The sequence below is a fragment of the Geotrypetes seraphini genome, chromosome 1 (assembly GCF_902459505.1).
Source record: "Geotrypetes seraphini chromosome 1, aGeoSer1.1, whole genome shotgun sequence".
NCBI classification, from domain to species: Eukaryota; Metazoa; Chordata; class Amphibia; order Gymnophiona; family Dermophiidae; genus Geotrypetes; species Geotrypetes seraphini.
In genome coordinates this window covers 483,425,231-483,450,860 of record NC_047084.1, presented here as the reverse complement: position 1 = coordinate 483,450,860, position 25,630 = coordinate 483,425,231, and the positions used below count along the sequence as shown (strand labels likewise).

At 44.1% G+C, this 25,630-nt stretch overlaps 1 protein-coding gene across 1 annotated transcript in view; it reads left to right on the top strand.

The window, feature by feature from the left end:
* Positions 1 to 25,630, top strand: part of KIAA2026 (KIAA2026 ortholog) — a 126,012-nt gene that overhangs the window by 58,700 nt on the left and 41,682 nt on the right. Inside the window, exon 5 of the mRNA XM_033925788.1 lies at positions 22,986 to 23,075. Coding sequence (XP_033781679.1) covers positions 22,986 to 23,075 — 90 coding nt within the window. The remainder of the gene's footprint in view (positions 1 to 22,985; positions 23,076 to 25,630) is intronic.

The following is a 25,630-nucleotide window of genomic DNA, read 5'->3' as shown; positions in this document are numbered from 1 at the left end:
TAGTATCCCTGGTATTTTATCAGGATAAAGAAATGATTTTGAAATTGTATTATGGTTTAAAACAAGTTTCTTTTTTGGGAGAAAGAATATATATATATATCCGGATGTTTCAAAATGGACTCAGACTAGAAGGAAAGAATTTCTCACATATAGGGATAAAGTTGTATCATTAGGAGCTTCTTTTCAGTTAAGATTTCCTTGTAAATGTTTTGTTGTATTTCAAAACAATAGATACATTTTTTATGATTCTCAGCAGTTACGTTTCTTTTTAGAGGGTAAAGGTGTTTCATTTGCACCATAGTGATTTTCGGTATAACTCAAGTCCATTTTTATTAAACCATCGGCCTTCACTTAATTTCCTGTAAAACTTTAATATGTGATCTTTCCTGGAAGAATTTCTTTCTCTTAGTCTCCTTCCTCCCTTATTGAGGACTATGTTTAAATAAAAAGTATGGTTTACTTCTTTTTTGTTAATATATTGATCCAATAATGAAAATGGATTTATTTTGTATTTTTTTTTTTTTTTTTAATTATCATGATTACTAATATTGGTTGTATTAATATCGTATATTGCCTGTTAAGCACAATTGTTGTTTATTTGAAAAACTTAAATAAAGAATTTAAAAAAATTAAAAAAAGAAGCTGGACTCTGCATACAATGCAACACCACAGAAACAGCGATGCATCTTCCCTAAAGCAAAAAAATAAATAAATATAATTTTTTTCTACATTGTCTTCTCTGGTTTCTGCTTTCCTCATAGTCTTGACACTCTCTTCCTTTCATCCACTGTCTACCCTCTCTCTGCCCCTTCTATATGGCATCTTCTCTCCTTGTATTCCCTTTCCATCTCTCCCTTCACCCCTATTATTCTGGCATCCATCTTCTTCCCTTCCCTCCTTCAATGGTCTGGCATCTCTCTCCTCTTCTTCCCTTCCCTCTCCCACACCCCCATGGTTTGGCATTTCAATCTCCTCTCCCTTCCCCCCCAATTCCATCAGCATCTGCCCCCTTTCTCTCCCTCCACCACCCTTCCATACCACCCTGACCTCCTTTTTCTCCCTCCTCCACCACCCTTCTATACTCCTCTCTCCCATGATGACTGCTTCTGTTGCCTCTGCCTCTGTAAGATGTAAGTGACATTGGAGGGGGTGGGCCGGCAGATACAGGGAATTGCAGCAAGGTTCCGCAATGACTGCAGCTGCCGGTCCTCCCCTTCCGACGTCACTTACATCTTCCGGAGGCAGAGGCAGCAAATGCAATCATCGTGGGACCTTCCTGCACTTCAGTGCGGCTGCCGACTCTGTTTCAGAATAAGTACGGCAGCCGTGCTGAGGTGCAGGTGCCATTTAGAGCAGCTTGGAAGGTTCTGGATCCAGCCAGCTGTGTACCCCCCTAGGGCTGGCACCCGGGGCGGTCTGCCACTGTATGAGGGGACAAAAAATAATAGAAAGAATGGATAACTTGACTGATTTTAGACATGTCATACAATTATAACCACAAAAATACGTCATAAAATGTAATTCTAAACTCAAAAGACTCCAGACGAAAAGCATACTATAGAAAGGAAACCAGAAAAGACCAAACCCATAGTACTAAGATCCAAATGCTAAAATCGGACATGTCCATTACGAAGAGACATGTGGATCACCACTAATTATAACGAGTGAGTCTTTAAAATATGAGATGGTAACGGATAGCCAGACCTGGTGAACGGAAGTGACAAATACTGGAGCCAAAACCAGAGCACCGTGATGAAACTTGAATATGAATACCTTGCATTTCTTGGCGTTGAAGCCCAGCTGCCAGGTAGATGACCAACGTTCCAACAAAAACAGGTCCTGCGTCATACTATCGTGTAAATCGGAGCCGCTCACTATGTTACATAGTTTGGCGTTGTCGGCGAATAGTGTTATTTTACCTTGAAGCCCCTGAGTCAGGTCCCCTATGAATAAGTTGAAAAGGAGCGGGCCCAAGACTGAGCCCTACCACCACCCTCTGAAGTCTACCATTGGCTATTTTTTGGGCTTGCGAGCTACTTTTAAAATGACCAAGTCAAAATGATCTACCAATAATAAAAAATTTTTTAAAAACCACAAAGCACACTGTACGCAGAGAAAATGTTAATAATCATTCCTATTCCGGAGTTTTCTCAAAGAGGTCAAAGCAGATGACTCTATGCACTGTCACCTCACTAACAACCATACAAAAATAGACAAATATACTCCCTCCCTTTTTACTAAACCACGATAGCAGTTTTTAGCGCAGGGAGCTGCGCTGAATGCCCAGCGCTGCTTTTGACGCTCATAGGCTCCCTGCACTAAAAACCGGTATTGCGGTTTAGTAAAAGGGGACCATAGTGTAAAATATAGACAGCAGATAAAAATTCAGACACATTTTGATCAGTAAATTTAAAATAAAATCATTTTTCCTACCTTATTGTCTGGTGATTTCATGAGTCTCTGGTTGCACTTTCTTCTTCTGACTGTGCATCCAATCTTTCTTCCCTTCTTTCAGCCTGTATGCTTCCTCTCCTCCTGACCTCATTCCCCTCCCCCCCCAACTTTTTCTTCCTCTCTTCCTGCCCTTTCTTTCTTTCTCTCTTCATGCCCCCTTTCTTTTTTTCTGTTTCTCTTCCTGCCCTCTTACTTTCTTTCTCCTTGCCCTCCTCCAAGCCACTGCCATCAGGGAACAGGCCCCAAAGCCGCTGGCCGCCGCCGCCCCCCCCCCCCAACATTCTTCTCCCCGATGTCAATTCTGCCGTCGGAGAAGAAGGCTGATCAGCCCAAGATCACAATCGATTGGGGGAAATGCTGCCGGGTCCTGCCTTCGCGGAAACTGAAAGTAAGCAGGACCCGGCAGCAAGAAGAGCAAATGGAAAGCTTCACTGACCTGTCTTCCGCCTTAGCCCGTAGCGAATTTATGCTTCGGGGATCTAACATGTGTGTGCCGGCTTCCCTTCTCTTCCCTCCCCCCCCCCCCCCCCACGGACATAACTTCCGGTTTTGGAGGGAAGAGAAGGGAAGCCGGCACACACACATTAAAGCCCCGGAGCATAAGTTCGCTACGGGCTAAGGTGAAATCATCAAGCCGGCTTTTTTTTTTTTTTTTTTATGTTGAGCAGCAGGGGAGGCAGCAGAATTTAGCTGGGCGGTCATCTAAATTACCCGGGCGGGCCGCCCAGCTGAAAGGCCCTAGGGAGAACACTGCATTTCAAATCTCTGCTGCTCAGAGCTCGAAGGTACTTGGTTGAAATTTGTTCAACTTAGGGTACAGGCAGTACCCGCTTTACGAACGTCTGACTTACTTCAGACTCGTACTTACAAATGTGAGAACTGCCTGTACACAATGGCTGAAAAGGCAGTCTCCATCCCTTCCTACCACTTCGGCCTTTTCTTCAAGTCCCACATGCTATCACAGCTGAACTGGAAGCCTTCCTTGTGACACAAAATGCAAATTCTTGTTACTCTGGGGAAGTCACTTAATCCTCCATTGCCCCAGGTACAAAATAAGTACCTATATGTAACATGTAAACCACTTTGATTGTAACCATAGAAAAGCAGTACATCAAGTGCTATTCCCTTTTCCCTTGAACAGATCTCAATTTGGAATGTTTCCTGGTCTAAATGTGCCGGTGTTAACCAGAAACACATTTTAAAGTAATGAGGTGTACATTGTCTTCCTTGGATATGTCCAGTTTAGTGATGTCAGTTACTTGAAGCACCACCATCTCCCAAGAACTGCATACACTGGAGTGACTCAATAAATCCATTATCTTAGTGTCAGCTCACCATTTTGCACAAATGGGTTATCTCTTCCTTTCAGCAGGTGGAGGTAAGGAAAAAACTGAGTTCTCCGCTGCCCTCAGTTCACACTTGATAGTGATACTGGCTTTGGAGTCTGTTTCCTGGGACCTTACCTGGAGTATGGATCATCATCCCCCCCCATCTGCGCCTTGCCTAGCACCCCTGGGCTCCCCTGGAACCCCAAGTTTCACATTTTTTTGAAGCCTGTTAGCTCTTCCCTGTCCCTGCAGCATTCAGCGATCAGTTAAAAAAAGAGCAGAATAGAACTTTTACTTGCAAGTGAGGGATTTCCCCAATTAGCACCTCAGGAGAATCCAGGGAGCATTGGAGTTGGCCAGACTTTAGGCTGAGGGAATTCCCCTCCCCCCCAAAAAAAATCTCGGCAAGCCCCCCCTGCCTGCCATGTAGTGAGATGAGAAGTGCTGGACTTTTCCATACCTGCCCACCCCAGATCCTTCTCCTGGGGGGCCCTGATGGGGTTTTTTTTTGGCTCCAGAGCTTGACTCAAATGGTTAAGCAAGCCCTGCACAGGTCTCTTCTTGAGACTAATCCTAGCCTTTACCCTAGCCCTCATCCTCTCGGGGCCTCCTAGGGGGTCTTAAGAAGTTCAGCAGAAGCCTCGTTTTGGGGTCTTGGCGCTGTAGAACGTATCTTGTCATTCCGTGGAGATGGAGGAAAAACAGTCTCATGTTTGACTTTTTTTGGAGAGAGGGGTTGTCCCATCTAATTGATGTGACTATTCTCTGGCCATGGTTTGCACTACGGATGTAGATCTTGTGGATGGGGACCCCTTGTTGGAGGGGCTCAGGGGGTCCCCCAAGAGTTTTCCTCTGCAGAAGGACCAGAGTATTGGTTCACTTATATAACTTCACTCTTGAGGAGGTGGAAAAGTATTGATTGTTCCCTGACGTCAATAACTTTGTTACGGCAGTCACAAAAGCAGCCACAGTCCTAGTTCAGGGAGGTTCTACCCTTATGGAAGGCCACAATAAGAAAGTGGAGCAGCAGCTTTTCTTTGCTTTTTTGATAGGGCGACTGTCTGTAGGAGCTATGACATGTGCCCCAAGTAGGATGGGGCCATACTGGACTTAGGGCTCCTTTTATGAAGCTGCGCTAGCGGTTTTAGCGTATGCACCGGATTAGCGCGCTCTAGCCAAAAATCTACTGCCTGCTCAAAAGGAGGTGGTAGCAGCTAGCGCACGTGGCAGTTTAGCGTGCGCTATTCTGAACGTTAAGGGCCTAGCGCGGCTTTGTAAAAGGAGCCCTTAGTGCTTACAAATGGGGAAAATGTTTTTGATGTTACAGTGGGTGATCATCTGGCTTCCAGCGATCACCACATTGTGTGGTTTAATATTAAGACAGGTGTAGAGAGGACTCATTCAAAAATAAAGGCTTCTAGTAATTTCCACAATAAGGAGGAAAAAAAGCTAACTTTGTTCAGGTGGGGGATTACGCCAAGGAATTGTTATATGGATGGGAATATCTGGAGGAAGTAAGAAAGCAGTGGGCAAAACTGAAAAGAGCAATTGTATGGGCAACAAACCATTTTGTAAGGAAAGTAAGTAAAAGTAAGCATAATAATAATTTATTTTCTTATATATCGCCACACAAGCAGTTCGGGGCGGTTCACAACAGTAAAACTGAACATTTCAGTTAGTAATACAATTTCAGAAAAAACAACTATCATAACTACTACATCATTAAATACACCATCAGATAAAAATACATTAAAAATATAAAACATAATAAAAGGTACATTTGAAATGCGGAACCTAAAAAGAACACATCTTGAAGTCTCAACAATCTTGTTTATCGAATAGGTAAGTTTTCAATAATTTCCTAAACGTAGGATAAGAATTGGCTTGAACGATCAACGGAATCATCCAGGAGTTCATCTTCCCCACCTGATATTCCAGTGTCCTGTCCAAGAAAGGCTTGTAACGACAGGACCTTGGGGTAGGGAAGAGGAACATGCCTAAATTTCTGGTAAATTTTAATGAAGTGAACAGTTTCAAATAAAATACTAAATAAGAAGGTAATAAACCAAAAAGAGCCTTATAACAGATACACCCAAATTTAAAAAGCACTCTGGCCTCAAAAGGCAGCCAATGTAATCTAGCATAACTAACATGATCATACTTCTTGAGACCAAAAATCAAACAAACTGCTGTATTCTGAACTAATTGTAGTCTTAATAAAATCTTTTTTGGGAAGTCCCAAATAAACAATGTTACAGTAATCCAAAGTGGACAATACTGTAGACTGAACCAACAACCGAAAGGACTCTAGATTGAAATACTTCTTGATGGTCCTCAATTTCCACACAATAGCAATACTTTTTTAAATTAATGAATCCGTATGCTTCTTAAAAGTTAAACTACGATTTCGAATTATTTCCAAGATTTTCAAATTTGGCACTATCTCAAAACTTTGACCCTTCAGTTGAATAAATTTTCCCTGAATCTTATTAAGGCTAGCCCAAAAAAACTTAGTTTTTTCAGAATTAAGCTTTAATCTAAATTGTAGCATCCACAATTCTACCTTTTCTAAAACATTAGAAATTTGAGAAATCAATTCATTCGAAACAGCCTTACTAGGGAACAAGAGTAATATCATCTGCATATATATAAAACATAACATACGCTAAAGAAACTAAATATACATTAAATAATGTTGAAGATAAAGGAGATATATATCGTCAGAGAAAACTTCATATGTTCTATGTTTCAGGAATCCACTAAACCCAGGGCATGATTAACCAATAGGCCCAGTAGGCACATGCCTAGGGCCTGAAATGGTCAGGGGGGGCCTGATGAAGGAGGGCATCAACTTTGTTTTTTTCCAAACGGCGATGGGCCCCTCCGATTGGCAACGTGGAATCCCCTGATCGGCAAAGCACCCCCCCCATCGACGTAAAGTAAGACAAGCAAGCAACGTGGGTAAAAAAGGCAATGAGAACTGAGTTTTTTGCAAGCGGTGCTGCTTGCCCAAAGCTTCCCTCTGACGCAGCATCCTGTTTCCGCCTGGGCGCGTCAGAGGGAAGCTTTGGGCAAGCCCCATGTCTCCTACCCAAATGCGAAATATAAATTGGTGGGAAGGGCATGGTGTGGTGGGGCGGGGCAAGGGGCCTAGTGTGCCTAGGGGCCCTCGACAAATTAATCATGCACTGACTAAACCAGTTTTTTATGTTGCCTCTAATCCCAGTTGAGTCCAAGCAACCTAAGAGAAGATCATGATTCACTAAATCAAAAGCGCTGCTCAGGTCCAACTGCAGAATTAGGGCACTAGAACCAATGCTAAATAAAATATTAAGCTGATTTATTAAGGATGCTATTACTGTTTCTGTACTATATCCAGAATGGAACCCTGATTGGTTATCATGTAAAATGTTGAATTTTTCCAGATAATTTACTAATTCTGCATTTATCAATCCTTTCATTATTTTTTCAAACAATGGAATACTAGCTACTGGTCTGTACAGTATTCCCCTGCAAATTTGCGCTTCAGCGTTCATGGCCTTAGTCATTCGTGGGGTTTTTTCTTCTTCCTCCTGCTGCTGTTGAGAAGGGCCGGCTCAGGTGAAGGACCCGTGAGGAGAAGCAGCAGCTTGCATCCGTATGGGAGGCGACTCAGAGGACACGGTTCCCAGCGCATGGTGCTGGTGCTCATCTACCCCACCACCACCACCACCATCACCCCTCGCGCCGTGGAACCTGGCCTGCCTGCTGCTGCTGCAGCGGCACCTACTACTTCCAGCATGGCCACTGTGAGGGAGATTGGGGAGGGGGGGAGATCGGAGATCGGTGGCAGTTGCAGCGGTAGAGCACGCATGCATGATTGAGCCTTCCAGCTGATGGCGACCAATGGCAGCAGCCAAAAACAGAGCAGGGAGGGCATTTTTGTACCACAGCCATTTTTTGCGGTTTTTCACTTTTCGCGGTCACTCTGAGAACCTAACCCCCATGAATTTCAGGGCAGTACTGTAATGGATTTTTTTTTATATGTGAAAGGTAAAAGCTGGAATTGCGGAGATAGCTGCATCTGTTTGTAGGTTTCTTGTATACAAACCCGAAAATACTTCAACAACAAACAATTCAAACTCATAGTACAAGCGCGACTCCTGGACTACTGTAACATATTTTACTTGTCATGCCCTGCCAACATGCTAAAACAATTACAAACATTCCAAAATATAGCTCTAAGACAAATATACTCACTGAAAAAATACAACCACATTACCTCAGCTTTCCAAGACTCACACTGGCTCCCAATACAAGCACGCATACAACACAAATTCTACTGCACCCTATTTAAAGCCCTAAATGGAAATGGACCAAGCTATCTGAACAACCGCCTAATCAGGAAAAACACATCCAGACCAAGGAGAACTCAAGCACACTTTACCCAGACCCCAATCAAAAGCATGCAAAGCAAAAAAATTTGACAGTCTACTAGCCACCAGAGCAGCAAAAATAGACCATAACCTCTCAAATCTGCTGACCATGATGCCCAACTACAAAACATTCAGGAAAGAACTGAAAACTATACTATTCAAGAAATTTGTCAAATGATCTAACCAAACCGTATCGACCCTTCCCAGATCCCGATGCAAACTATAGCTATCAACCTTGTACCGTATTTTCGCGGATATAACGCGCACCTGTGTAAAACGCGCACAGGGGTATAGCGCGCAGAAATCACGATGATATGTACCAAAACTTTTCTATACCGCGCTCAGGCATATAACGCGCATGATGCCCGACGCTCCTTTCGCCCGCCCTGACTTTCCGTGCGCTGTCCCGACTCTCCGTTCACCCCCCCTGACTTCCGTGCACTGTCCTCCCTTGAAGGTCTGTCCCCATCCTGAAAGCCTGATGCCCCCCCCCCCGTCCGATACATCCCCCCCCCCGGCAGGACCACTCGCACCCTCACCCCGAAGGACCGCCGACTCCCAAACAATATCGGGCCAGGAGGGAGCCCAAACCCTCCTGGCCACGGCGACCCCCTAACCCCACCCCGCACTACATTACGGGCAGGAGGGATCCCAGGCCCTCCTGCCCTCGACGCAAACCCCCTCCCCCCAACGACCGCCCCCCCCCAAGAACCTCCGCCCGTCCCCCAGCCGACCCGCGACCCCCCTGGCCGACCCCCACGACACCCCCACCCGCCTTCCCCGTACCTTTGTGTAGTTGGGCCAGAAGGGAGCCCAAACCCTCCTGGCCACGGCGACCCCTTAACCCCACCCCGCACTACATTACGGGCAGGAGGGATCCCAGGCCCTCCTGCCCTCGACGCAAACCCCCCTCCCCCCCCAGCCGACCCGCGACCCCCCTGGCCGACCCCCACGACCCCCCCACCCCCCTTCCCCGTACCTTTGGAAGTTGGCCGGACAGACGGGAGCCAAACCCGCCTGTCCGGCAGGCAGCCAACGAAGGAATGAGGCCGGATTGGCCCATCCGTCCTAAAGCTCCGCCTATTGGTGGGGCCTAAGGCGCGTGGGCCAATCAGAATAGGCCCTGGAGCCTTAGGTCCCACCTCGGGGCGCGGCCTGAGACACATGGTCGGGTTTGGCCCATGTGCCTCAGGCCGCGCCCCCAGGTGGGACCTAAGGCTCCAGGGCCTATTCTGATTGGCCCACGCGCCTTAGGCCCCACCAGTAGGCGGAGCTTTAGGACGGATGGGCCAATCCGGCCTCATTCCTTCGTTGGCTGCCTGCCGGACAGGCGGGTTTGGCTCCCGTCTGTCCGGCCAACTTCCAAAGGTACGGGGAAGGGGGGTGGGGGGGTCGTGGGGGTCGGCCAGGGGGGTCGCGGGTCGGCTAGGGGGGGAGGGGGGTTTGCGTCGAGGGCAGGAGGGCCTGGGATCCCTCCTGCCCGTAATGTAGTGCGGGGTGGGGTTAGGGGGTCGCCGTGGCCAGGAGGGTTTGGGCTCCCTTCTGGCCCAACTACACAAAGGTACGGGGAAGGCGGGTGGGGGTGTCGTGGGGGTCGGCCAGGGGGGTCGCGGGTCGGCTGGGGGACGGGCGGAGGTTATTGGGGGAGGGGCGGTCGTTGGAGGGAGGGGGGTTTGCGTCGAGGGCAGGAGGGCCTGGGATCCCTCCTGCCCGTAATGTAGTGCGGGGTGGGGTTAGGGGGTCGCCGTGGCCAGGAGGGTTTGGGCTCCCTCCTGGCCCGATATTGTTGGGGAGTCGGCGGTCCTTCGGGGTGAGGGTGCGAGTGGTCCTGCCGGGGGGGGGGGGGATGTATCGGACGTCGGGGAGTCGGCCGGGCAAGAGGGCTTGGGCTCCCTCTTGCTCCGATCGTGGATGCGGGTGCGGGTGGGAGCGCGTGCGAACGGTCGTTCGGGGTGGGGGTGCGAGCGGTCCTGCTGGGGGGGTGAATCGGGCGTCGGGCGGGGTGGGAACTATGTTTAAAAACTTTTGTATACCGCGCTCAGGCATATAACGCGCGAGGGGTATGCGCGGTACGTAAAATCACGTATAACGCGCGCGTTATATCCGCGAAAATACGGTAATCTCCCTGGGAATACCCAGGCTAATTTCTTGTTGTAAACCGCCTAGAATTGAAAGGTATTGGCGAAATAGAAGGCAACAATGTAATGTAATGTATACAGATGTTTATATGTAACCATTGTTGATAGATTGGTATTTCAAGGGTTTTGTCTGAAATGCATTTAGAAATGTCTCTTCTAGTTCTGCCATGAAGAGATTTGCATATTGTGGTGCCATCTTGGTGCCCATAACTGTGCCTATGATTTGCAGATAGATATCATTATTAAAGCAGAACTAGTTGTGTGTTAGAATGAATTTGATACTGGTGAGAGTTGGTGGTCCAGGGTTGATGATTTTAGGAACTTTTTACATGCAGCAATGCCATCTGCATGGGGGATATTGCTGTATAGCGATTCTACATCCATTGTGACTAGAAATGCGCCATGTGGTAGCTGCTTAATATTATTTAATTTGTTCAGGAAGTCTATGGTGTCTTGTATGAAGCTCTTTGTCTTCTGCACTAAGGGTTTAAGAATCCCTTCTATAAATCCAGATATTTCTTCCGTGAATGTTCCAGTACTTGAAAGGTTGCCAGGTTTATGGATTTTTGGCAGCATGTAGAATGTGCCCACAGTAGGATGGTTAGGTATGAGTTTCTTTAACTGTGGCTTTACCTGCTTTGGAAGTGTTTCGATAAAGCTTTTTAGCTGTTAGTATAATCTTTTGTGAGGTCTCCAGTCAGTTTCTTATAGTAGGTGTTATTTGAGAGTTGTTTGTGTCCCCCCTTTTTAAAATAAAGAAGAAATTTTATTAATTTTCAGATTTACATCGCCAACAAAAACAAATTGGAGATTTAATAGAAATTACAGAAATATCTTGAACATCAATTTACAATCCATAAAGCATTTATACTACTTGCGTCCCCAATTAACTAAGTAATTATGATCCAAGATTTAGGGAAAAGAAAATAATCTCAGTAATACTTAAAGAACTCAACTTTGAAAGGATGCACCGAGACCTCCCTCCCACCCAGTCAAACAGTGAACGTATAGGATTTACACTATAACATTAATTCCATCCCTAGCAAATAAAAATTCCTCAAGTTGCCTAGGTTCAAAGAATTGATACTGTTTACTCTCCAGAACTATATAACAATTACAAGGAAATCTCAACATAAAATTAGCCTGGAAGGCAGAATACTGGAAGAAGAAGCACTTCGAGCAGTGGACGAGGAGTACAGAGAGGCAGAGAAGGTCAAGACAGAGGAAACTATTGAGGAAGAAGTCCGGGAGTTAGAGAAGTTGAGCATGGGCATTGGACGCCAGCGCACTCATAAAGCTGCAGTTACCAATTACGCTGCTAGCTTTCACTCAAGGTGTGAAAAATAACAAAAATATGGAAAATAAACACATAACGCAAGGTTCACCAAAATATTTAATTTAATTTTTTTTTATTTTTTCATCATGAAACTCAAAAGAATAAAGAATAGTTGCGTTAGCGGGAGGTCATTATAGTTGCCAAAATGCTGGCCTTCTGATAACGAGCTCAACTCGATACTTCGAAGCTCCCCATTATATACCTTTAGTTCAGTGTGACATCATTGGTCGTGGGCCAATCAAGGCCAATTAAAACTAACAGAGGTGGTCTTCAAAGTTAGACAAAGAAAATTCCTCCACATGTTTAAAAGTTTCAGAAATCATATTTGTTTTGTTTACATTCATTTCTGAATATACATTAACATTTTATAACATCCAATATTCCTTTTATCCTTTTCACAAAGGTATATTAAGAGAATCTGCATTTGTTAAAAGGGTGCTGAGATATTCTCAGCCTTAGAGGAAAAGGAGAAGGCAGTCAAGGAGAATAAGGGGCTATTTCCCCCTCTCCCTGAAACCTAACATCTTCATGTTACACCTACACTCCTGAGCGTGGGCCTCTCCTATGTTTGAGGCTAGAACAGCAGCCTCTGACTAATTATTTCCAGATGTTGTGCTCAGGATTTTTTATATAAAACATTTCACTTTAAGTACACAATCCATTCATACTTGGGGCCCCACATCCATACATTCATAGTTTCTCACATTATATGTCATTCATATTTAATACATGTTATATCTCAGTTTGGGATATGTAATCTCATATACTTTTTCTAACCAGCCTAAGGCACATCTGGTATCAATTAGAACCACGATGCTAGAAGCGGGAAACCTGAACAAAGAAAAGCAGAGAGAACATACTTGTATCTAACTAGAGTTACCCAGAATCATACGAAAAACCAGCACTTTTGTAGAAACATTCCACAAAAATACTGCACTATCATGTCCTGACATCCATTCCATTACCGTCCCATAGATATCACCCTCTACTGGCCACGAGCCACTACTGCTCAAAGTTCATCGAGGAGGCATACAGGGAAGCTGTGGAGAATCACCAGTGACAGTGGAACTGCCAAGATATACCTACAGGGAGTGAGGATTAGAGAATGACACGGTGGCGGTTTACCCGCAGCCACCGCATTTTAGCCGCGGGTCACCCGCCGAAAACGGGGAAGAAAACTAGCAGTCGCTGCGGCGACGGGGACAAGGCCATTCACCGCCCGCGGGGCGGTGAATGGTCTTGTCCCCGCAGTGAGGCATGAAGGATCGCGCGGTCCCCGCAGCTCACACCCGCCTGCCCAATCGATTCTAGTGTTTAGCCAGCTCTCTCCCTTCTCCTCACCTTAGTTTGTAGATTTTCTTTTTCGGCGACCCGCACGCTATCAGAGAGCCGCGCACCCGCTGCTGCTCAGTTTCGATCTTCTGCTCTGACGCAACAGGAAGTTGCAGCAGAGCAGAAGATTGAACACTGAGCAGCTGCGCGTGCGCGGCTCTTTGGGAAAGCGTGCAGGTCGCCGAAAAAGAAAACCTATAAACTAAGGTGAGGAGAAGGGAGAGAGCTGGCTAAACACTAGGATCGATTGGGCAGGCAGGTAGTGGCTGCGGGGACTGTGCAATCGCTAGTGTTCCCGGCTCAAATTGGAAGGAGAGAGTGAAAGGGAAAAGGATTCTGGGCCAAGGGGATGAAGTCGGAAAGAAAAACCCACAGCAGGAAAGAAAGGGAAGGACTGGCAGGTGAGCCAGATGCTAGAAGCAGGGGGGGGGGGAAGAAAGAGGGAAAAAAGCTAGATGGGGTTGAAAAGAAGAGACACACTGGTATGGAAGAGGAAGATAGGGGAAATCTGGACACAGGAAGGTAACAGAAAGAGGGGAAATTATGTGCATGGGGCATAGGGACAGAGACATAAAGGGGACATGCCATGGGGATGGTATATGGACACAGGGGGGGCAATGACAGATACATAGGGGAGATATTAGAAATGGAGAAAATAGGAGCACAGAAGCGAGATGGTTTGTGGGGATGGGACAGGGACCGAGCTTGCAGGCTCCAGTGGCTTGCACAAATTACATTGTAACGTGCCATGAAAATAAGAGGAAGGAAGGTAGATAGGCCACGCGAGAGGAGCTGAAGGGTAGTAGAAAGGAACAGATGGTAAAGGAGGGAGGGAAGGGTGGTGGTGGAAAGGAATAGAACAGACATTGAAGGAGGGTGGAGAGGAACAGACCCCCAAGGGAAATGTGGAAGACAGAGTGGGAAGAAGACAGATGCCAGACTATGCGGGAGCGGAGGGAAGAAGATGGGTGCTAGACCAAATGGGGGGGGGGGTTAAGGGAGAGGCACAGTAACAGCAAATGGAAGACGCAGAGAGAAGACACACAGTGGATGGAAGGAATTCAATGAGAAGATGTGGAAAGCAGAAACCAGACAACAAAGGTAGAAAAAAAAAATTATATTTATTTATTTATTTTTTGCTTTAGGATAAAATAGTATATTAGTTGTGTTGATAAAAATTTATAAACAAAGCCCTGCCAGCTGAACATCTCTTTCTCTAGTTCAGCAGCAGGAACTTTGATTTATAAGAAAGGAATAAGCTAAATATTACAGTACTAAGGCTTATATGGATGCAGCGGGGACGGTGACGGGGCGGTGAATGGGATGGCAGTGGCGGTGACGGGGCGGTGAAAGGGATGGCGGTGACGGTGACGGGGCGGTGAAGGGAACGGCGGTGACGGGGCGGTGCAGAGGATGGTGGGCCGGTGACGGGGCGGTGACGGGGACAGATTTTTTCCCCGTGTCATTCTCTAGTGAGGATCACCTGGAGGACATCCACAAGGAAAAAATGGGTGACACAGCAGCAAGATCTGGACACAGAGGAGGGAATCCACATGAAGACAAGTCTGGTGCAAGCCAACGCCAGGAGGAGGGAAGGTGGAAGTGCATAGAGGACATGGACTTACGGCTGGAGAGATGGTCACGGACACGGACTTGCGGCTAGAAAGGCAAGAGAAGATAGAGAGGACAGCGATCGTCGTGGAGGACTCCATCATCAGACAAGTCGACAGCCACATAGCGGGAGGAAGACTGGATCGGCTGGTGACCTGCCTACCAGGAGCCAAGGTAGAAGACATAGTGAGCCGCATCGACAGGATCATCGACAGTGTGGAAGAAGAAGATACTGCGGTAGTGATCCATGTGGGGACAAACAAAGTGAGCAACAGGAACTACAGCAAGGAAGGACTGAAGGACAAGTTCCGGATGTTGGGGGGGAAACTGAAGACCAGAACGCAGAGGGTAGCGTTCTCGGAGATCCTGCCGGTACCCAGGGCCGATGAGAAGAGGCAGACGGAGCTGCAAGCAGTTAACGCATGGATGAGGCGCTGGTGTGAGGAAGAAGGATTTCACTTCATGAGCAACTGGACAACATTCTGGGGGAAGAGCAAGCTATTCAGGAAGGATGGACTCCACCTCAACGGAGACGGAACAAGGCTACTTGCAAGCAACTTCAAGAGAGAAACTGAGAAATTTTTAAACTAGGAAGAAGGGGAAAGCCAACAGTCGACCAAGAGTCGATGGTTTGGGAACCGGTATACCCAGAGGATACCGTGCAGGAAGACAGCAGGGAAGACTCACCGGATCATAGGCAAGATAGATATCCTAACGGATAGAAAAGGACACGAGAGGGTCCAGAGAAGAGCAACAAAAATGATAAAGGGCATGGAAAACTTCTCGTATGCTGAGAGGCTGGAGAAGCTGGGGCTCTTTTCCCTGGAAAAGCGGAGACTTAGAGGGGATATGATAGAAACTTATAAGATCATGAAGGGTATAGTGAAGGTAGAGAGAGACAGATTCTTCAGACTGGCGGGGGCAAGAAAAACTAGAGGGCACTCAAAAAAATTGAAGGGAGAAAGGTTCAGAACAAATGCTAGGAAGTTCTTCTTCACCCATAGAGTGGTGGACACCTGGAATGCGCTTCCAGAGGGGGTGGTTGAGCAGAGTACGGTTTTGGGTTTCAAAAAGGGATTGGACGAGTTCCTGAAGGGTAAGGGAATCCAGGGGTACAATTAGAGGGTTACTATACAAGACAAAATGCTCTTGAGTAATAGATCACTACAGGTCATTGACCTGGGGGGCCTCCGCAGGAGCGGACTGCTGGGCATGATGGACCTATGGTCTGACTCAACAGAGGCAATGCTTATGTGGTTATGTGCTTAAGATGTAGAAGTAGAAGGGATGCTGGTAAGCAGTGATCACAATATGATCCGATTTGACCTGGACACAGGGGCAAAACATCGATCCAGAACATCGGCCATGGCACTGAACTTCCGAAAAGGGAATTACGAAAGGATAAGAATCATGGTGGGGAAGAAGATAAGCACTGTAAAAATACTAGAGCAAGCATGGTCTCTTTTCAAGAACACATTCACTGAGGCGCAAAATCTATATATACTACGTATCACAAAGGGATCCAAGAGAAAAAAGAACAAGGAACCGGCATGGCTCACTGTAGTGGAGAAAGAAGCATTCAGAGACAAGAAGACTTCGTTTAAAGAATGGAAAAGGTCAAAAACGGACGAAAACTGGAAAAAGCATAAACAATATCAAAGCAGATGCCACAAGGTGGTAAGAAGCACCAAAAAGAGACTATGAGGAAAAAATAGCCAAAGAGGCGAAAAACTTCAAGCCATTCTTTTGATATATTAAGGGGAAACGACCAGCGAAGGAAGCGGTGGGGCTGTTGGATGACCATGGAATAAAGGGAGTGCTAAAGGAGGACAAAGCCATCACAGAAAAAATGAACACATACCAGAAGCCGACAAGCCATATGCAGGAAACAAGGACGGGAAACTAACAGAGTTGACGGTCAGTCTAGAAGAGGTATGCAGGCAGATTGATAGACTCAAAAACGATAAATCCCCGGGCATCCATCCGAGGGTAATCAAGGAACTGAAAGGGGCTATAGCTGAACTGCTTCAACTAATATCCAATCTGTCGATCAAATCGGGAAGGATTCTGAAAGACTGGAAAGTGGCAAATGTCACACCGATCTTCAAGAAAGGTTTGAGGGGAGGTCCAGGAAACTACAGACCGGTGAGTCTGACCTAGGTACCGGAAAAGATGGTAGAGGCGCTGATAAAGGACTACATCATTGATCGCCTTAACGGACACAATCTGAAAAGGAACAGCCAGCACTGCTTCAGCAAGGGGAGATCTTGCTTGATGGACTTGCTGCACTTCTTCGAGGGAGTAAACAGGCAAATAGACAAGGGCGAGCCAATCAACATTGTATATCTGGATTTTCAGAAGGCGTTCGACAAGATCCCGCATGAACGACAACTTTGAAAAATTGCGAGCCATGGAATAAAGGGTGAAATACTCACGTGGATTATAAACTGGCTGGCGGATAGGAAACAGAGAGTGGGGGTAAATGAACAATACTCAAACTGGAAAAGCATCACGAATGGAGTGCCACAGGGTTCGGTGTTTGGACCCGTGCTCTTCAACATATTTATAAACAAGCTGGAAATTGTACGATAAGTTAGGTGATTAAATTAGCAGAAATACGAAGTTATTCAGAGTAGTGAAGACGCAGGAGGATTGCAAAGACCTACAACGTGACATAAACCTGCTCGAGAAATAGACCGCAACATGGCAAATGAGGTTTAACGTGGATAAGTGTAAGGTGATGCATGTCAGTAATAAAAATCTTATACACGAATACAGGATGTCTGCTGCAGTACTTGGAGAGACCCCCCAGGAAAGAACCCTGGGAGTACTGGTTGACAAGTCAATGAAGCCATCCGCGCAGTGTGCGGCAGTGGCGAAAAGGGCAAACAGAATGCTGGGAATGATTAAAAAGGGATCACGAACAAATCGGAGAAGGTTATCATGCCGCTGTACCGGGCCATGGTACGCCCTCACCTGGAATTCTGCGTCCAGCACTGGTCACCGTACATGAAGAAGGACACGGTACTACTCAAAAGGGTCCAGAGAAGAGCGACTAAAATGTTTAAGGGGCAGGAGGAGTTTCCATACAGTGAGAAATTCGAGAAACTGGGCCTCTTCTCCCTTGAAAAGAGGAGACTGAGAGGGGACATGATAGAAACATTCAAGATAATGAAGGGAATAGACTTAGTAGATAGAGACAGGTTGTTCACCCTCTCCAAGGTAGAGAGAACGAGAGGGCACTCTTTAAAGTTAAAAGGGGATTGATTCCGTACAAACGTAAGGAAGTTCTTCTTCACCCAGGGAGTGGTGAAAAACTGGAACACTCTTCGGGAGGCTGTTATAGGGGAAAATACCCGCCAGGGATTCAAGATATAAAGTTAGATAAGTTCCTGCTGAACCAGAACATATGCAGGTAAAGCTAGTCTCAGTTAGGACACTGATCTTTCACCAAAGGGCCGCTGCGTGAGCGGACTGCTGGGCACAATGGATCACTGGTCTGACCCAGCAGCAGCAATTCTTATGTTCTTAGCAGATATAGCCTGAACCCAAAGGGCCAGGAAAGCTTTATGCCTTTTCTGTGTGTCCTGTGTAAGTCAGGAAAAAACCTTATTTTAGATCCTAGAAACTGTGAGTCCAAGTTCCTAAAGGAAAGCTTCAACACATTTATGCAGTCAAGTTCAAAAGCAAAAGTCACAGGTAATGTTGTTCTTTTGGTAACAACCTCCAGAGAAGTTTCCAAAAAGGCCGTAAGTCCCAGAAGTTCTTTTTCAGCTTTAGTCTCCAGGATAGCCGAAGTACTCTGGGTATGGAGGTATTTGCGTGGGTAATAGGCTGACGTGCCTCTTAGGGCATTTTCAAAATCTCCACAAGATATTTCTTGAACATTTCCGCAGCTAGGATTGGTGGAGTTTTAGGAAAGGTCAGAAATCGTACCTTGCAATATAATTTTTTTTTAAATCATCAAGGCTTCACTAGTTTCCACTATCTGAACTCTAGACTTTAAAGAGTCCACTTCTTGACCATGCTGATTAGCAACCTGTGCTTGAGTCAAGATTGCATGGGAAGTATGTTCAAATCCAAAGTATTTTGATTAGCCATATAACTCCCCTTAATGAAAATTACTGTGTGGACTAAAGAGCCCTCCCTTCACATTTACAGACTGAAGAGAGTTTCCATAGTAGGCTAGCTTAAAGGTCAGATAGGTCAAACTGCAGATGTTACCTCTCAAGATTTCTCCAGGGTTAAAATATATAAAAATAAGTTTTGCAAACAATTTTATGTTTAAACACATATACATACAATCACACAGGGATCCCACATTCATACATTAACATCCATATATCATATCTTAATAATTATTGTTAAGATAAATCTAAACTATCAGTATTCAAAAATGTGAAACCCTATATCTTCCATAAGCCAGACTGAGAGGCCTGGCATTAATTAAAGCCATGATGCCAAGGAGGGAAACTAAAATATGTGTTCACTGAACAAAGAAAGGAGGAACTCCTATAACTTTACTTCTTCAGATATTTTATGTATATGGTCTTGCTTTACCTAGCAATTCACATGAATACGGAATTCCCATTTTCCTATGCTATACATCGTTTTCCTGGTCTTTTGTTAATTATCCTGACTTTTCAAAGTTTTTAAATGTGTTTGCATGTAAGACCCTCTGATCAGGACTTAGAAAGGTCTCTGCCATGCCCTGCTACTTCTTCTGCGCTGTTTGTACTTTCCAGGTCATCATCAAGCCCAAAGACGCTCCATTCAAACTGCTGCCCAAGACAAAAGTTCCGGACGTAACTGAAAGAGAGGAAGTCACAGATCCCACTGGAGCTCAGAAAGAGTCGAGAGTCGTCTGTCTCATTACTGGATTGGAAGATGCCACCAGAGGAGGCTCCCGTACTTTTCCTCTCCTCTTCCCCATTGTTCTCTGACAGGGAAATAAGGCATGGCCGACGAACTGCTCAAAAACACAGAGCCCAGCTTCTGTGGCCATTCAGTGCGGCTTTTCAGTGCACTACTTCTGCGCTACCTTCCAGCACGTCCTACCACCATGAAGCCATCTTGGATCTTTGAGTCTTCCTTCAATGTAGTTGTGTTCCCATTAATGACTATAGCACCTCCTTTGTCTGTAGGTTTGATTACAATGTTTTTATTATTTTGTAAGCTTTTTATAGCAGATCGTTCTGGTAGGGAAGGGTTGTATAAGATTTTCTTTTGTTTGCTGAAAAGATGGTGATTTCACCCTATGAGTGTAATTTTCTAGTTTTGTGTTATGTCCATCGGGAGGGGAGGGGTGTGTGAAGTATGTATTTTCTTTTTGGTGGGGTTATTGTATTCCAGTTTTTTGGGTTGTTTGTTGGGGTTTTTTGATGGGTTTTTTTGGAAGTCTCCTCCTTATTGTGGAAATGTACCTTTAAATAGAATTTCCTAAAAAGAGTTTCCTGAAGAATTCTTCAAGATCTCAGTATAGCTGGATTTTGTCTATTTTGCTGGTAGGACAGAGAGTACTTTCAAAAGTATAGAAGTCTCCTGCTGTGATATTTGTTAGTTGAAGAGGTTAAAAATCTCCATTTGATTTGCATTTCCATTGGTGTGGTCATTGGGAGTTTGCCTGCAGGAAGTCTGCTGGTTTCCATGATCACCTTGTCTGTTTGAATTTTGATTTTCACATTCCTTAGGTGGGTTGTGAGCTATATTTTTCTACATAGCCGGGATTGTAAATAGTTGCTAAAGGATTTTTCATCCTGGTTCCTTTGGGGATGATGTTATTCTTCTTGCAGATTGTCAGAAAATAAAGGTTTATTTTTCCATAAGTTTGTTCACTTGCTTTTTCATACGGCCATATGCAGTATCTTCCATTTTGCATGAAATGGTATAGTGGCTGTTTTAGTCCACTTTCCAAGATAATATAAATAAATAAAACAAAAACCAAAGGAAATAAGGCAATACCTTTTTTTTGGGTTAACTCAGTGCATTTTATGATGAGCTTTCAAAGGTAACCCTTCTTTTAATCAGGAGATTTGCTTGTCCTCCTTTGTGGAGGAGGGTTTGGTGGCCCCAAATTGGAGATGTCACAAGGCTCGATGTTTAGAAGAAGATGAATTAATTTTATCTTTGACCACATTTTTGTACATTTTCATGGTCCTCAGAAGGCTTAAGCTGCCTCGAAGGCCTCCATTGATAGGTGGATTAAGGTGGCTATCGAATCCATTTATATTACATTACATTACATTAGTGATTTCTATTTCGCCATTACCTTGTGATTCAAGGCGGATTACATCAAAACTAAAACAAGAATTACATTCAAAATTTGAAGGAATAGAACAAGCGTTGAGATAAAATTTTAAGGTAATAACAATGTCGGGTAAAAATAGTTATCAACGGGAAATAGAAGGTTTTAGGAGATAGGAATAGGGTGAATTAAGGGTTTTAGATAACGTTTGGTAAATAGAAGAGTAATAAGGGTATGGAGAGCGTTAGATGTTGGATTGGGATTGGTCGTGCTGGATAGGTTTTATGTATTTTGTGAAGAGTATGGTTTTGGTATCTCTCTTGAAGGTTTTGTAGTTTGTAGTTGAAGATAACAGAGTGGTGATTTGTCTGTCCAGTTTAGCTGCTTTGGAGGCTAAAAGGTTGTCAAAGTTTTTTTCGTTTGACATTTTTGGATGATGGGTGGGAGAATAGTGAGTGGGTTCTTCTGTGTCTGGTTGAGGAGGATTGATTTAGTCGGTTATTCCAGTAAGTTGGGCTTTCTCCGTTGATAGCCTTGTAAAGTAAGCAGTAGAATTTGAAGAGCACTCTCGCTTCTATTGGAAGCCAGTGCGAGTCATGGTATGCCTTTGTGATATGGCCATATTTTTTTAGTGAATAGACAAGTCTTAGGGCTGTATTCTGTACTGTCTGTAATTGCTTCATCATGGTCGCGGGATATGGTAGGTATAGTATGTTGCAGTAGTCTAACATTCCAAGAATAAGAGATTGTACCAATAGTAGGAATTGCTTCTTTTCAAAGAATGTTCAGATTTTTCTTAGATTTCTCAAGGTCATGAACGATGCCTTTATTATTTTGTTAATTTGGGGTTGCATGGTGCAGCCTCTGTCAATTGTGATTCCAAGTAATTTTAGTGTAGGTTGTATTGGGTATGATAACGAATTTATAACGAGATTAGTTAATGTTGGAGTTTTGTTATTTTCTAATAGGATGAAATTTGTTTTGTCAGGGTTAAGTTTCAATTTGTGCTCTGTCATCCTAATCGCAACTGATTCGAGGGTTTTGTGAATTGTGCTTGTCATGATGGATTCTGGTTGGTCGAAAGGTAGGAGAATAGTGATGTCATCAACAGGAATAGCGTTTACCTCCTGGACTCTATATTGTTAACATCAGTAATAAATCTCAAAGGGAAGCCTCAGCCTCACCACTCCACCGCAAAGCCACTTTTCAAATTGGCTGTCACCTTATTGATAGCGAACTTTTCCTTGTTCTGCTTTTTATGTGGTGAAATTATCTAAAAGTCTTTTTGTTGCCTAATAGCATTTCCTCTAATAAATATATATAAATATAAAGTGCTTAAATAGTGTATTTGTACTTAGCTTAAATCACAGCCAAAACCTAGGAGTCTGACCCGACAGGTTTCGCATACATTGCTGTATCAAGGATCCCCCGAGGTCGCTGTTGTCATCCAACTCCAAAATCTCTCACATTTTTTTTTCTCTACTTCCACCAGCTAGTAGGAAGGGATAACCAGTTTGTGCAGAACAGTTTCACTGACCAAAGAAAAGAAAATTATCAGATAAGGCAAAATTTCTCCTTTGCTTAGAAAAAATAATTTTACATTTGGATCCAGTATGTTATGCTGGTAGGATATTGGAACTCTCAGCAGACAAAATACAAGAATTGCTCTATTTTACAGTATAAGGAAGGAAGCATGGCAGAGTATATTAAATATTGATGTGTACACACTTTGGATACATCATGAGACTTGAGGCTACATGATAAGTACCAATAGTCAACTACTGTGAACAACCTAGATAACATTATTCTATAAAATAAAATAATTTTATAGTATATGCACTTGACTCATATGCTATACGGGGATTTCATTATGGAGCAGAAATGTATCGAGTTATTCATGAAGCAAGAAGTCTTTATGTGTTGCTATGAGCACATGCATTAAAAAAATTCCATTTTGATCATTCAAAAATTCAGCTGATATCCTTTTGTTATTGTTTGTACTTGCCAGTTTTAGGAGAAATAGTAATATAATAAGTTGGAATATGTATGCATATAGTAAGATTATTTTTCTTTCATTGACACAGATTGATTGTAAATTAGATGACCAAATTGTATTTCTGTTTTCAGCTTGTTTGCACTAATCTTGATGAACTCAGGGAGCTGATCACAAAAACTGAGGGGGAATTGAAGGATTTGGAAAAAAATAGAAAAAAGTCGGTAGGTGATATTCACATTTTTCTCTTTTGTAAATTTGTTCTTCCTATTTTGTGAAGTATCAACTATGTGGACTTGATTCTGTCTTCTGTTATGGATTATGGTCTGATTAATGTATCAATGGCTCATAATTAGGGCAGAGCTCAATTGCAGTGTTCTTAGATAGGCCTTTGCATGCTCCATTTTTTTTCAATAGCAAGCAGTTTCATTGGAGTGTGGCGCAGTGGTTAAAGCTACAGCCTCAGCACCCTGAGGTTGTGGATTTAAACCCACACTGCTCCTTATGACCCCCAAGCAAGTCACTTAATCCCCCCATTACCCCAGATACATTAAATAGATCAGTGTCTCGCAAACTTTTTTGAGCCGGGGCACACTAAACCTAGTGTACCCCGGCTCAAGACACCTGGAAGTGCGCTGGCATTGGCATGATGATGTCATGGTCAAAGGCCCTTCAAACGGGCCTTGCCCAGAAAGACCTGCACTGGAGAGAAAGCTGGCAGAAAGACCCACACTGGAGAGAAGGGCCAGGCAGAGAGAAGAGGTGCCCTTGTTGGGAGATTTCTTACAGGCCGTGCCTCTCTTCCTGAGAGGCACGTCCTGTAGACAGTCATCTGGCACCTCTCCTCTTCCCCAGTGTACCGCGGCACACCTGTAATCTCAGGAGGCACACAGTTTGCGATACACTGAGATAGATTGTGAGCCCACCAGATCAGAAAAGGAAAAATGCTCAAGTACCTGAATAAATTAAAAAGAAGTATGAGGTCATGTGAACTGTGTTGCATGTATTTGAAGAACATCTGGAAGGCTTTCTAGAAAAAATTTGAGCTTGCTCAGGATTGTCCTTTTCATTCATATTCAACATTTCCGGTAGTATTGCACAAACTAGATATAACAATTGTCATAATTTTTTTGTCTGACACTGAGAAATATCTTGTTACACTTCTGCTGACTGGTATTTTTTATGCTGTTTTGTTCTGTCATGATTTTACTGATTTATTTTGTAATCTTTAATTACTTTGATTCTAGATAGGCATTTGGGGATTTTTTTAAGTTCTGTTACTTTTCATTGTGTCCATGTCGACTACAGTAAAGTTTCTGCTTTACTGAACTTCTTTGAGGTTGAACCATGACTTCCTTAGCATCCAACCCCATGTTTTATATATCCCTTCCTACTAACAGGGAGATAAAATGATGACTTTTCCCAAGGCTCATGCTCTGTGAAAAACTACAGTATTTTCTCTACCTCTAAAAGATGACAGGTTGTGTGGGCTGGCGCATCTGTTCCTTGGCCCCTGGCCAAGCTCCCAGCTAGTGTTCTCATTTGAAAATGGTCTGACATCAATTGGGCATCCACAAAATCAAAAAAAAGTAAAACATAATCAACATAAATTAAACAAAAACATTTTTTTTAAAACCTTTTCTTCGTATCCATGTCTCAAAAGCCTATTTAAAAAATCCATTCCTTAAGAAGCTTTCAAGAAATTGGCTTCCTGTTGGAGATACAATAGCAGAGATCTCCATTAGACAGGGGCTAAACAAGAGAGAAGCGCCACCCTAGGGGTCCGCACCCAAAAAAAAAAATCTAAGTGTCATCATAGACAATACCCTGAAACCTTATGCCCAATGTGCAACAGCTGCCAAAAAAGCAAACAATGCTAGGAGTTATTAGAAAATGGATGGTAAATAAGACTAAGAATGTTATAATATCTATGTATCGCTCTGTGGTATGATCTTACCTTGAGAATTGTGGTCAGTTCTGGGCACAATATCTCAAAAAACATATAGCTGAAGTTGAAAAGGTTCAAAGAAAAGCGACCAAGATGATAAAGGGGATGGAACTCCTCTCGTATGAGGAGAGACTAAAGAGATTAGGGCTCTTACGTTTAGAAAAGAGACTGCTGAGAGAAGATATGATTGAAGTCTACAAAATCGTGGCTGGTGTAAATGGGTACAAGTGAATCAATTTTTTTTTTTTTTTTACTGCATCAGAAATTACAAAGACATGGGGACACTTGATGCAGTTACAGGGAAATACTTTTAAAAGCAATAGGAGAAAATATTTTTTCACTGAGAGAATAGTTAAACTCTGGAATGCATTGCCAGAGGATGTGGTAACAGCAGTTAATGTAACTGGTTTGAAAAATGTTTGGACAGTTCTTGGAGGAAAAGTCCACAGTCTGCTATTGAGACTTGTATTATATTAGTATTTGTGAACAAATCCAGGAGTGGTATTACAATTTGTGCATGTATAAGGATTGCAATTTTATGTGGAGGTCTAGACATCACTATATGGGATAGCAAAGTGTTATAGTAAGGGCTCCTTTATCAAGGCGCGCTATGGGGGTTAGCGCATTGGACATTTCATCACGTGCTAACCCCCGCTGCAGCCTAAAATCCTAACACCTCATCAATGGAGGCGTTGGGTACTAGCACGGCAGGTGGTTTAACATGCGATATTCCGCGTGTTAAACCGCTACCGTACCTTTGTAAAAGGACCCCCAAGTGTTTTTTGGGTAGTAAATGTTTCCTGAGGGTGTAGGTTCTTTCTCTTCTAAAGG